This window comes from Sprattus sprattus (assembly GCF_963457725.1).
Source record: "Sprattus sprattus genome assembly, chromosome: 3".
NCBI lineage: Eukaryota > Metazoa > Chordata > Actinopteri > Clupeiformes > Clupeidae > Sprattus > Sprattus sprattus.
In genome coordinates this window covers 5097776-5111884 of record NC_137922.1, presented here as the reverse complement: position 1 = coordinate 5111884, position 14109 = coordinate 5097776, and the positions used below count along the sequence as shown (strand labels likewise).

The 14109-nt window shown below is 44.1% G+C and overlaps 2 protein-coding genes across 2 annotated transcripts in view; one reads left to right on the top strand and one right to left on the bottom strand.

Moving 5' to 3' along the window:
• Positions 1 to 517: 517 nt before the first annotated feature.
• On the bottom strand, positions 518 to 4804 carry ackr3b (atypical chemokine receptor 3b). Its single transcript, XM_080834417.1, has 2 exons — positions 4729 to 4804; positions 518 to 1950 (listed from the first exon to the last, which is right to left on the bottom strand). Exon 2 carries the CDS (start codon positions 1919 to 1921, stop codon positions 827 to 829), a length of 1095 nt encoding a protein of 364 aa, XP_080690543.1. The 5' UTR covers positions 1922 to 1950; positions 4729 to 4804; the 3' UTR covers positions 518 to 826.
• Positions 4805 to 9219: 4415 nt separating this feature from the next.
• Positions 9220 to 14109, top strand: part of drc11 (dynein regulatory complex subunit 11) — a gene marked incomplete at both ends in the record, with an annotated part of 48014 nt that continues 43124 nt past the window's right edge. The window contains 3 exons of the mRNA XM_080834590.1: positions 9220 to 9582; positions 10205 to 10327; positions 11304 to 11501. Of these exons, the coding sequence (XP_080690716.1) occupies positions 9220 to 9582; positions 10205 to 10327; positions 11304 to 11501 (684 nt within the window). The remainder of the gene's footprint in view (positions 9583 to 10204; positions 10328 to 11303; positions 11502 to 14109) is intronic.

Below are 14109 nucleotides of genomic sequence, written 5' to 3'. Positions count from 1 at the left end.
ATGTATTTGGGATAATGCAGTTGTTTTATTGCAATATCACATTTAAAACATGATAATACATAATATAAAGAATATATAAAATGAATATATAAATATGACATATTTACAAAATGTACACTGTAATACTACTCACAAGACATTATTGCCTGACAATACCAGTTTGACCATATATGTCTCTTACAAAACTCATCCCGAATTTGGGATATATTATATTTTTCTAATCAGATATGTTCGAGCTTCCTCGGGTCACATTTACAAAATCCCTTCAAAATAACAGCGCATTTCAAAATAGCTCTCCTCTCTCGCTCCTGTTGTCTGCGTAGGTTTGAGTCAATTTGACATCTTGGCATTTGTCTGAGAAAAGTTGATTGAAAGTAGTAACCCCAGTCCTGTCTGTTGTGCCAGAACGTGTGGATAATGGAGTCTTGGTGGTCTTGAGCGCGACAGATAAACAGACACAGAGAGAGTCTCAGGTCCTGTCTGGCTCCTCTTGGGGGAGGTGTGTTTGTGGGGGGTTGGGGGAGGAGGGGGAGGGGGGGGGGGGGTTGTGGACTTAGGAGCTATTTTCACAAGTCTGTGGCCTAAACACAGACTCTCAGCCTAAACTCTTTTCAAGTGCTTTTGTTTAAAGTCCTTTCAGCAGTCACTGCTGACAGAAAAAACTAAACCTGTTTAAATAATCCTCAGGCGACAGAATCAAAAAGGAGCCATTTACAAAACGAAAGGCATGACATCTTCTAGTTTGATACAAATAGAAGACTTTTTAAACTGTACAGAGTTTATATACTTATGTCAATTCTTCAAGCGTTTTGAGATTTAGTCCCGCTCACATTCCCAACGGAGCGTGATTATCCACGGCCGAGTACTCGGTCTCAGACACCCGGGAGGCGTCGATGAGCTTGGCCAGGCCGGTCTTGGTGGAGTACTTGAAGATGAAGGCCTTCATGAGGTCGTAGCGGTAGTTCTTGTTGATGAAGTTGTAGATGACGGGGTTGATGCAGCAGTGCACCAGCGACAGGCACTGGGTGAGCTGCAGGGCTACGGACAGGAAGTGATCCAGGCGGCAGCTGAAGGGCAGCACGTTGAGGATGGCCAGGGTCTCCACCAGCAGCACGCCGTGGTAGGGCAGCCAGCAGATGAGGAACACCATGATGTAGGTGAAGATGATCTTCCGGCTGAGGCGGCGCTCGGGGTCCGTGGAGGAGGAGAGGGCCCTGGCCAGGAGGATGTAGAACAGGCAGATGACGGGGAAGGGGATGGCAAAGCCCAGGACCATGAAGCTGAGCTGGATGCCCACTGTCCACTCCCGTTCCCCAGGGTACGTGGACTTGCACTGGGTGTGCTCGGAGTGCGAGGACTTCACGGCGTCCAGGAAGTAGCTCTCGGGGAGAGAGGCGGCGAGAGCCAGGAGCCAGACCAGCACGCAGATGAGCCTCCGCGTGATCTTCTTCCCGCGGCTGTTGGCGTCGCCGAACAGCGCCACGGAGAGGTAGCGGTCCACGCTCATGCACGTGAGGAAGAAGATGCTGCTGAAGAGGTTCACGCTGAAGACCAGGTGCATGATCTTACACATGGCCCCTCCGAAGGGCCAGTTGCCATGCTGCAGCAGCGAGCTCACCCACACAGGCAGAGTGGCCACCACACACAGGTCCGCTATGGCCAGGTTCAGGATGTACAGGTGCGTCTCGTAGCGGTTCCTCTCGCCACGGAGGTTCACCCACACCACCACGGTGTTGGCCGCCAGGCCGATGAGGAAGATGAAGATGTACATGACGGACATGGAGTAGAGCACGGCGTTGAGACTGAAGCCGAAGGGACACAGCTCCGTCTCCACGTGAGACACGCTCTCGTTCTCGTCGTGGATGGTGATGTTCAGCTCCTCCAGGATGTCCAGGAGCTCAGTCAGGTCACCGAAACTCATCTTGACTTCTTCTCACTGCGGGACAAAATCTGAAAGAGAAACATACGGGGTCACTTAGTACTGCAAGAACTGAATTCACCTGTGGAGGAATACATTGTGGAGGATACTGTGGAGGAGTCATTGCTCCACCAGTCAAATCACTGAAGTTCTCATGGTTCTTGTTTCTCATCAGATCTAGTGCCGGTATCAGTTAGATTCTAGTTCCACTAGTTCCACTAGACATTTCCTCTGTCTCAAATCCAGAACGGAGGAGAGGTTCATAAAGGGAGACCCGTTTATTTACAAGAATAACACGCATAATCCGAAACATTTCAAACACCGTGAGGTTGGGTGACCTGCGACAGGAACCTCAAGCTGCTTCTAGGAATGTTTTCTCTTGAGCAGTGGAGAGAGAGACGTTTCCCAGGCTCCTCCTAATCTACCAATAACACAGAGGAGTTGCCGTTGTCCTGGTCTCAGGGATCAAAGTGGGAAATAATCAGGGGCTGATGCATACCACTGTTCACATCTGAGACCAATCTGCCACACTGCTGACAGCCTAAACCAGGCCTGCTGGGAGGGAGCTGACGATGAAGAGCTGTGGTCCACCTCACCCTTCACATCAGAATTACACTCTCATCAAAACACAACACCTAATAATACTGACACAGAATACCACCAGCCTTCATAGGGACATTCTCAAGACACTTTCTGAGCCGAAGGGCAGGGTGATGCTAAATGAGAGTCCAAACCGACACATATATATAGCTCTAATGAGGAGAGAACTAGAAAGCAGAAAAGCTGAGATAACCTGGATTTAGAGACACGAGGGGGAGAGGGGGGTTTGTTTGCGTCACATATAACAGCCATAGCACTTTAAACTAGGAAATCATTCAAGGCCATGAACAGATCAGATAAGTGTCTATTTCAGCTTCGGCCCAGAGGTGAGAGGTGACGCCGGCATGAAAGGCCCAGACACTTCAGACGGTCAGAGACCTCCACGCTTCAGTGGACACCAAAGGAGTCCAGATAATGTGTTTCTATGACTGACTGAGGGGTGAAAGGTCCAGCTCGTCAATGTCCTTTAAACCATTTGATGCATGGCCATTGCCTTTAAACTGACACAGTGTAGCGTTATGGGAGCCATTGGAAGATGGAGAATTTCTTAGACAGACGGTATGAAAGAATGAAAAGAAGAAAGAAAATCTCCTCACACTGAGTATGTGTATGAAATTAAGGAGATGCGCTTACAATTAGATAGTTAGAGTTGCATGTTTCTTCTCATTGACTGAACAGAAAAAGGGCCTGATTACAACAACAACAAAAATCACTCGTTTAAAGAGAGAAGAGCAGCTTGTTGTATCAGACATTTGAGTAGAAATGCGGTGAACTACAAATTCAATCATCACACAGCAATCAGTTCAGGGAAATGATTATTTGTTTCTTTTTTCAAATTAGAGAGCTGTTTTGACCTCTGAACAGGGATAAAACCACAACCTAATGTGATTATGAGTAATGTGAGCAGACCTGACAGCTGCCCTAATGTTACTTGGGAATCTCAATCAGTGCACTAGCTACACAGAGGACACAGCAGCCTCCTGTCCACGCAGAAGCTCCATCAAAACAAGGATAGTTCTTCTTCTCATGCTCTCTTTCACATCCTCCACACCTCCAGCTTTACAGCAGTCTGTTCTGCCCAGCATTAGAGACAGAGGATCGGGTAAGTGGCCTAAAACTCTAACCTGTCTCTCAAGGTGCCATAAACATGGTGGTGTATTGGCCAACCCCCTCCACCCACCGAAACTCAGTTGTAAAGCTGTTGATTTTACACTGCAGTGGCCACCACCAGCCCCCTTCACCTGATCCCACGGCCCCAGGCTGCCAGCAACGCACCGCGGCACAAAGAGCTCCCTGTGAGGACCCCACCGGCTGCCACACCAACCCCCCCCAACCCCAAACTCCACACTGCCCCGGCCTCCCCTTCTCACCCCTCGCTTACTGTTTAACTATCCCTCTTTCATTTGGGTCTCTCCTCTCCTTCCCTGTTTCTTTCTCTCCCCCCTTTAAATTTCAGATTTGTCCAGCTTCATTTCAACAACAATATGTCCCCACAACAGAATTTGAATTAAAACATTTCAAAGTGTTATGTTGAAGGATATCTGAACCCAAAATCAAAAAGAAGCATTCCAAGATTTGCTTAAACAAAATAAAAGATGTTGTGGTATTATCCCGACAGTAGATTTTCTGCAAGTAGGGCATAGTCCATTTTGCTGACGACTAGTTGCAATACAATCATAAAATAGAAACTGCTCATAACACTGGAAAACACTGAAGTTAATTCTACCAATGACCAACATATAACCAACATATAACAGCGAAAACATATTTTTTAATTCTGTCTACTGCATAGCCTTCACGGAGCAAGAAAAAAAACCTCTACCTGTCGTGGCTGGCGTTGCGATGTTAAACCTTGAGCTATTCGTTTCATTTGCGCTTAAGAGCAGCGCACATTTCCCTCGTCTCTTATCTGCTGCATCCATACAATGAAGCCTAATCTAAAGTCGCATTGAATTCGAACAAGGGGATGGTACCCACTGTTAATCCATGCCGCTAACCGTGACACCAGAGATGCCTTCACACTTCTTAATGAGCGCTAACGGTTAAAAGCATTACATGAATGAAGTGTATGAAGTCACTGAAGTTACAGTTGTCGATAGAGGGAAATACCTGAATTTGAATGTTACAATTTGTCTATCTGTAGGCTTTTGTGCATTACGGATAATAAAGGCTTTTTTAATATCGACGTTATAAAGTTAAAGTGTACTCACCCTAGAACTCCTTTGACTTGCTACGTAAACCAATTCGGCCGTGTTTATGTCTGATATGTTCTCAATCCAGAGTGTGTGCCTCGATGTGCTCCCTAGTGAGGATGCCGAGATTACGCGGCAACAGGGTCTTTACACTTGTTAATATACCAAGGAGAGTAACGCCTACCAAGGCAGGTCGGAACTCTGGAGAATTGAAGTTTCTGTCTAATCACAATAGACTCAGAGGACGTGAGAAACAACGGATGTCCACTCCTGAAAAAATAACACTAGACATACTAAAGTGCTGTGTTTGAATCCAAGTACACAAATGCTAAACGAAATCTATTCCACACAAAGTGCGTCAAAGGAAACGTCTTCCTGGTGTCGAGTTACGGGCGAAACCCCAGTGAAGGCAAAGATAAGTAAAGACAAATGCATAGAGCTCAACGTACCCTACTTATATTTCCGTACAGCGTTCAAGAGTGTTTTTATATGCACACCACAAACTTTACTAGGAATGGCAAGGCTTCATTCCACTTATTTTTATACATAAAATTATTTCACAATACTTCACTGTTTTTGCCAATATTCTAGTATTCACGGAGAGTTCACATTTGGAAACATGGTCAATACTATTTATACTAGTAATACTTAATGATGTTTACCGATGTTTAGGCACAAATATTTCACATTTGTTTGTCCCTTTATAGAGGCCCTGTCCAAGACATATCAAAAACAGCTACCCCAACCGTATGGTTTCACACAGTATATTTACTAAGTCATCTTTAATTTTTTGAGTTTAAAGTGTGAAAAATCTAACCAAGGATCTCTAAACCAAGTCTGGTTTAGACATTTGTCAGAGCACAGTATGAACACTACGATTGATGATAAATATACTGAATATTAAAGTTAATATGTAAACTCATTCTCTCTCTCTCTGTCTCTCTCTCTCTCTCTCTCTCTCTCTCTCTCTCTCTCTCTCCATCTCTCTCTCACACACACACACTCTCACACACACACACACACACACACACACACACACACACACACACACACACACACACACAAACACACACACACACACACACACACACACACACACACACACACACACACACACACACACACACACACACACACACGCACACAGCTCTCGCACATCCACATCCGTACACAGAGGTTTACAATGGTGGGCCACGTTTGCCTTATGGCAGGTGAATTTGGTTTGTTATTTTTCCTGTTCCGAAACCTTTTAATTCAGCATACATCCTCTTGGCCTGGGCTCAAAGACTTCCACGGGGGCCATATTTAGGCACGTGGGAGCTCACCTGTTGCTGGGCTCCTCAGCTGGTGGCTCTATTTATTACCACCGCCGCCGTCTGCTCTGGCCAACAGCCATTGCCCCATTGTGATGTGTGCCTGAGAGAGTCTGGGCTGTGCAGACTACTGTGTGGTCCAGTTTAGAGATAAAATTGATTAAGTGCATTGTCTCAAATAAATAATAAAATGAAAATACTAAGTGACAAAGGGATCCATTGTGTGGTGTTCTGCAACAGATTTGAGCGTATAACATGTTTTATCTGACATAATCACAAACAGAAGTTTCAGAATAACTTAGTTGGTCCTCTAAATTATATCAGAGTCATATCTGTGTTTATTCTTGACATAATTCGCCGCAACAATGACAGCACCTTTGCTAATGCTCATAGGCAGATGATCAAGGATGAGACAGAACAATACCAGCCTTCGTAACCATGTTTCAGTGTACAGCTCCTCAGCTGTGTGAGAAAGCTTTCAGATGATGGAATCTGCTGTGGTCACTGTTTGTCTCTAGTGTGTGTCCAACACAGCCAAACAGCATAAAGGACAGGGGGCAGCCTGATGTCCCACTCGGTCCAGTCTTCAGACAGGAATGTCCCCTGTGTCCATGTCCCTCATCTTCTCTTGATAAATTGCTTCTGGTGAGTTTTCAAGCCTGGCCTAGGGTCCCACAGGCTTAGAGTGAGAAAATATTTGATCAAAACCACAATCAGACAAGGACATATGACCACTCAGTTCCAAAGCAATTGTTTATTCCTTTGAGTCTTACCAGTCTGTTTCTAATAGAGTTCCCCAAATCTGCAAACCACACACATCTCAATGCAACCCTGTAGCCTTCGCATTGTTTTCGGGGGAAATGAGAGAATTTCCAAATATGTCTGATTCCCCTTTTTCATTCATCGAGCCAAACGATGTATCATTTCAGTCCATTATGTAGGCTACAACTTTGCGTTTGGGGTTTACATTGAGATGCAAGGCGGAAAAGAGTACATCATGGATTAATTAAACGTCATATGGACAAAAACGTCTATGTCTGAGAGGGGGAAAACACAAGAGACGCATGAGTCTCATCTATTCCCATTCATGATGCTCCCAGTGCACCTGCTATGGCAAGTGATCAAAGATGCGCTAACATACAATACTGGATCAGGAATTCAATATTCAAAAATGCACAACTAAAACGTTCAAACTTAAATGAACAGCCTTTTACTGAGATAAAGTTAGAATAAAAATCATGTGTTTGGGATTTGCACACTGATCAACAAATCCCGAGATGTGTTGAATTGCGCAGGCGTGCCATATCTTGTTGCTAGACGCAGTATGCCCAGCAGAATAGCAAACATGTTTTTTTCTGAGCGATAGCAGGTTGACTGAACTTTTGCGTTTAATAGATAACACAGCTTTGAATATTTTAATGGCTTGAAATGGTAGTGTTAATGTTTCTCGTGGTGAGCATACCCAACGGGTTTCGCACGGTAGCCTAACCTTTTACAGAGAGTTTGTATAGCTGTATGCGCACGCGAAAACGCGCTGTTTTGTGGCACACCCCCTAACGTCTTTTGTCGTTTTAATCGTGTTTCCATAGCAGTTTGTGTGGATGTTTGCTAATTGTATCAATCTGCAACTGAGATACAGGACCTGCAAAGCTTACTAAGTAGAACCCTCGTTGAAATAATGGCAGAAGTGATTACAAATAGGATACATGGTTTCAAATTGTATTTGAATATATCTTCGGTTTATGTCAATCAACAGTGATATCACACTTGCAGTAGTCTGTTTGCGTGTCCTGTATGTTTTGTGCATCATATCTTTGAGCATACTATCAGGAATCATTTGCAAGAATGTCGCACAGGTAGGCCAATTTCCTTATTGTTTTTTCAATCACATATTTGAGATGCAAAAGACTCACAATATTGCAGCAACACGTAGAGGAATGTTCTTATGAAGCAGCAATGCGGTGGGATGTTTTTGATAGTTAGTAGAAGGAGGAGTTTGATTTGTAATGTCATTTGCACACAACTTTTTCGAGTGACGAGGAGTTTGAATGTTGTTTTAAAACTTTAAAGATTTAAAGGGAAACATCCACAAGTTTAAAGTCCACGTTGTTCTTGCTGTTACTATGACAACATACAACTCAGTGCTTTTGTCCTGAAAAGCAATAAGTACCCTAGAGTGAAACGGTGACACAAAAAGCAGCAGATAGTGCAGAGCAAAGCAATGCATAGAATTGTGTTTTTTCCCATGGAAAAGCTTTTCTGCGCTATTTTATTGAAAAGCTTTGTTGCTTTGTGTTTTTGGCTTTGTTATCACCCATCTCTTCCAGCATGTGTGTGGGCAAACATTTTCCCTCATTCATAGTGCAAGGTTTGGTCAGCAAACCTCGAGCTGGGTTTCTCCTGAGGAATTCTGCTGAATTGTTGTAGTCAGACTCTTTGTTTCTGGGCAGTTAGAGTATCTGAAAAGGCTCCTGTTTTATTGTAAATGTTCCAGCTGAATTGTCCTCTCCTCCTCTTTCCTCTCCTTCCCCTCCCTCCCACAGTAACTCTGGGGTGACTCCTTTGATTTCAGCTCCCCTCCGGCACCACTTACTCTTGACAGTGTTAATGCCTGGAGGGTGTCAGTATAGCCACATACGAATACAAAAGGAAATTGGTTTCACCTCTGTATCAACTCCTTTTTAAGCATTCAGGATGGGTTAACACTACACCCACACAACATCACCAATAGTCATTTCTTTCTTGCCAATAGAGAAGGAAAGTAGTGTGAGAGTGAGCAGCTCTTATGATCTGCACAATTTAATATATTTTAAATGAACTACCATGTTGCCTGTTCAACTACTATTTGTGTGTTCCATTAACTTCACATTGTTCTCAGATTAAGATGTATTAGTTTCCCGTCCTTTGGGAACCAACAGTAATTAGTTCCAGAGTTGTGTAGATTGAGTAAAGAGTATCATTGAACTAATTGTCTTAAGACGCTTAGCTTATACGAAAATAAGCAGTATTTTCATGAGGTCCTAAAATAGTCAGAGGGGCATTTCTTTAAAATCCTGTCTTTCACTCAAAAATAAGCGAATTAAAAAGTTGGACCTGATTGCCCTTTGTCTCCTCAATGTTTCTTAATACAACATGAGTCATCACACAAGGCTAAGACTCTTTGAAATTATAACAGGATAATTTAAATAGGTGTTGAATGAACCACTGCTCACCTAAAGACTGTCTCTCCAGCTCTTACAACAGGATATGGGCCTCAGCCCAGAATGCCTTAGAGGGCCTCCTTGAAGACGAACTCCCTGTCGTCCAGCCTCGACCCCAGAGGGATCGCCTGCAAGTCTTTCAGACGCTGGCTGGCTTCTACCTGAAGTACCTGCAGATCCTGCACAACCTGGAGGAGGTGTACGACCAGATGGTGCATCCGCAGAAGAGGCGCGTGGTGCGGGCCGTCATGGAAGGCGTCATGGGGCGGCTCCTGGAGCTGAAGAATGAGATGGTGGAGCTCGAGTTCTCGGAGTTCCACTATTTTGACGACATGCTGCAGGACCTGAAGATGACCCCCGTGAGTGTGTTAGGCAAAACAACTACACACACACACACACATGGACACACACACCGGCCACAACTACACACACACACACACACACACACACACACACACACACACACACACACACACACATGGACACACACACCTGGACAGACAGACAGACACACCTCGGGCCTTCATGCTTACGTCCAACTCTTCGTCTGAACCTCATCTGTTGGGACCATCTGGTTACAAGCACCCAGGGAGCACATTTGGAATTGATAGTCCCGTTTACAGCCTCTGTCAAAAAAAAAATCCCCCTTGAAATAACAAACATAGGACAGAATCAACCTTGAATCAAGCACACGCCAACAAAAACTTGCACCTGTGTTCAGCTGACTGTGTGGTAACTACCTTTAATGCATGAGGGTGTAAATGAATCAAAAGTCTATTAATGAATTCAGCGAATTTAGCTAATTCTATCCCTGTTCAGGGTTAATTAAGGCCCATTTCAGATGGGAAACTGATATTCAAATACCACACAGATGATAGGCCAGTGACATTGTTTCTGCCTGAAAAGGAATGTTGGGAAAATGTGGATTACCCACAGTAGAATTGTCATAGTGTTATTGTTTCTCAACCAATGTCTCTGCAGGCTGATCTGGAGGTGCCCATTCCCCGGTACTTTGTGAGAGAGAAGATGCGTGTCCTGAAAGAGAGGGAGAGGATGTTGGCCCACATTCTTGCTAAAGGAGGTCACATAGAACAACAAGAGCCTGTAAGAAACAATGTCCCAGGGTGGCAAAACATTCCACATCTAACACCACACATCTCCTGTTCAGTGTGTGTGTTGAGTGTGACTTTAGCACATCTCCTGTCTGTGTTGAGTATGACTTAAGCACATCTCGTGTTCAGTGTGTGTGTTGAGTGTGACTTTAGCACATCTCCTGTTCTGTGTTGAGTATGACTTTAGCACATCTCCTGTTCTGTGTTGAGTATGACTTTAGCACATCTTGTGTTCAGTGTGTGTGTTGAGTATGACTTTAGCACATCTCCTGTTCTGTGTGTGTGTTGAGTATGACTTTAGCACATCTCCTGTCTGTGTTGAGTATGACTTTAGCACATCTCGTGTTCAGTGTGTGTGTTGAGTATGAGTTAAGCACACCCCCTGTCTGTGTGTGTGTGTTGAGTATGACTTTAGCACATCTCCTGTCTGTGTTGAGTATGACTTTAGCACATCTTGTGTTCAGTGTGTGTGTTGAGAATGACTTAAGCACATCTCGTGTTCAGTGTGTGTGTTGAGTATGACTTTAGCACATCTCCTGTTCAGTGTGTGTGTTGAGTATGACTTTAGCACATCTCCTGTTCTGTGATGAGTATGACTTGAGCACATCTCGTGTTCAGTGTGTGTGTTGAGTATGACTTAAGCACATCTCCTGTCTGTGTTGAGTATGACTTTAGCACATCTCGTGTTCAGTGTGTGTGTTGAGTATGACTTTAGCACATCTCGTGTTCAGTGTGTGTGTTGAGTATGACTTAAGCACATCTCCTGTCTGTGTTGAGTATGACTTTAGCACATCTCGTGTTCAGTGTGTGTTTTTAGTATGACTTTAGCACATCTCGTGTTCAGTGTGTGTTTTTAGTATGACTTTAGCACATCTCCTGTTCAGTGTTGAGTTTGACTTTAGCACATCTCGTGTTCAGTGTGTGTGTTGAGTATGACTTTAGCGGCCTGCCTGCCTGCCTCCCCACAGGTGTGCCATGCTGCAGCACAGAGGGTGTCCATGGAGGAGGCCGTGCAGCTGCTCCAGGTGTGTGAGCGGGCGCGTCAGGGCCGACTGAGGGCTCGCTTCATGAGGGAGATCCGTCAGGATGAGAGCAGGAGCCAGCTGGTCCAGAGTCAGAGTACCAGCACACTGGACCCAGATGCTGCCGCTGTACGCATTCAAAAGGTACAGTATCAAGGCTATGCTGCTGCCGCTAGCATTCAAAAGGTACAATATCAAAGCTATGCTGCCATTCAGAAGGTACAGTATCAAGGCTATGCTGCTGCCTCTAGCATTCAAAAGGTACAATATCAAAGCTATGCTGCCATTCAAAAGGTACAGTGTCTAGGCTATGCTGCTGCCTCTAGCATTCAAAAGGTACAATATCAAAGCTATGCTGCCATTCAAAAGGTACAGTATCGAGGCTATACTGCTGCTGTTTGCGTTTAAAAGGTGCAGTGTCTAGGCTATGCTGCCGCAATACGCATTCAAAAGGTACAGTTTCAAGGCTATGCTGCTATTCGAAAGGTACAGTATCAAGGCTATGCTGCTGCTGTTAGCATTCAAAAGGTTCAGTATCCAGGCTATGCTGCTGCCTCTAGCATTCAAAAGGTACAGTATCAAGGCTATGCTGCCATTCAAAAGGTACAGTGTCTAGGCTATGCTGCTGCCTCTAGCATTCAAAAGCTACAATATCAAAGCTATGCTGCCATTCAAAAGGTACAGTATCAAGGCTATACTGCTGCCTATAGCATTCAAAAGCTACAATATCAAAGCTATGCTGCCATTCAAAAGGTACAGTATCAAGGCTATGCTGCTGCCTCTAGCATTCAAAAGGTACAATATCAAAGCTATGCTGCCATTCAAAAGGTACAGTATCAAGGCTATACTGCTGCCTCTAGCATTCAAAAGGTACAATATCAAAGCTATGCTGCCATTTAAAAGGTACAGTATCAAGGCTATACTGCTGCCTCTAGCATTCAAAAGCTACAATATCAAAGCTATGCTGCCATTCAAAAGGTACAGTATCGATACTGCTGCTGTTTGCATTCAAAAGGTACAGTGTCTAGGCTATGCTGCCGCTATACGCATTCAAAAGGTACAATTTCAAGGCCATGCTGCTATTCAAAAGGTACAGTGTCTAGGCTATGCTGCTATTCAAAAGGTACAGTATCAAGGCTATGCTGGCATGTGGCCTGCAGGTCACAGTAGTATTCTTGTGATGCATGCAAAATGTTCTGTTCTGTTTCTGAGTTCTGTTTGTCCTTGTATTGTGTCTCATTGGTAATGTTTTATTTTTTTAGTTTTACTGTAGTTTAAGTCAGGCTTGTCATATTTAAGAGCAGAACCGTGACGAAACAAAAGGTATTATTTTGGTTAGAATCTCCTGAACATCAGTAACACAGAGCATTTGTAGCCACTAGCATCTAGTATAAAACTGTTACAGTGCATACAACAATATTATTATCTGTGTGTATTATGCAAGATGGAATGTGTTTGGATTTTAATGTCATAGGCTTGTGTAAGCTTTCACCTAAGCTTCACCCCAATTATATGACCTCCTTATAATGTGGTCGACACGTTTTGGGACAACCACCATTGCCACCTAAAGCCTTGTCCTTTTAAAAGAGATAATAAGCACCCTCCGAACCCAACCGCCATCCCTATAAAATATATGCCCAGCTCCTCAGCAGAGGAAACAGAGGCCAGAACTCTGAGGAAAAGCTTGCATGGGTGACAGAGTGTGTGCGAGGAGGGGATGCTTTACTATGGTGTGCGAGGACTCTATCCATGTAATCTAATCCCAGGTTTGTGACGCAGATCTGAGAGAATGCTATGCGCCACGCTCAGACTAAAGAGATAGCACTGGGGCCAGCATGAGATGACACACATGATGACAGAAGTGAAAGTGAAATGCAGTCGCACTCTAGAAGCTGACCTGGGCCATGAGCCCTGAGAGGATATGCTGTTACTAATGTATAATAGAATACATTCCAGTGGTATAATGCAGCCAACAACTGCCATTCAGGTGTTCCAGTCTATGCCATTAACTAAAAGCTCCTCTGCTTTAAATGGCCTGTACCTGCATGTACCATGTCATCAGAAGTAAAATAAGTTTTTGTTGAGTTTGTGCTGTGGAGATGGTAAAGTTGAGTTTGTGTTAAGGAGATGGTAGAGTTGAGTTTGTGCTGTGGAGATGGTAAAGTTGAGTTTGTGTTAAGGAGATGGTAAAGTTGAGTTTGTGCTGTGGAGATGGTAAAGTTGAGTTTGTGCTGTGGAGATGGTAAAGTTGAGTTTGTGCTGAGGAGATGGTAAGGTTGAGTTTGTGTTAAGGAGATGGTAAAGTTGAGTTTGTGCTGTGGAGATGGTAAAGTTGAGTTTGTGCTGAGGAGATGGTAAGGTTGAGTTTGTGCTGAGGAGATGGTAAGGTTGAGTTTGTGCTGAGGAGATGGTAAGGTTGAGTTTGTGTTAAGGAGATGGTAAAGTTGAGTTTGTGTTAAGGAGATGGTAGAGTTGAGTTTGTGTTAAGGAGATGGTAAAGTTGAGTTTGTGTTAAGGAGATGGTAAAGTTGAGTTTGTGTGAAGGAGATGGTAAAGTTGAGTTTGTGCTAAGGAGATAGAGGGTAAAGTTGAGTTTGTGTTAAGGAGATGGTAAAGTTGAGTTTGTGCTGTGGAGATGGTAAAGTTGAGTTTGTGCTGTGGAGATGGTAAGGTTGAGTTTGTGCTAAGGAGATGGTAAAGTTGAGTTTGTGTTAAGGAGATGGCAAAGGTGAGCTTGTGTTAAGGAGATGGT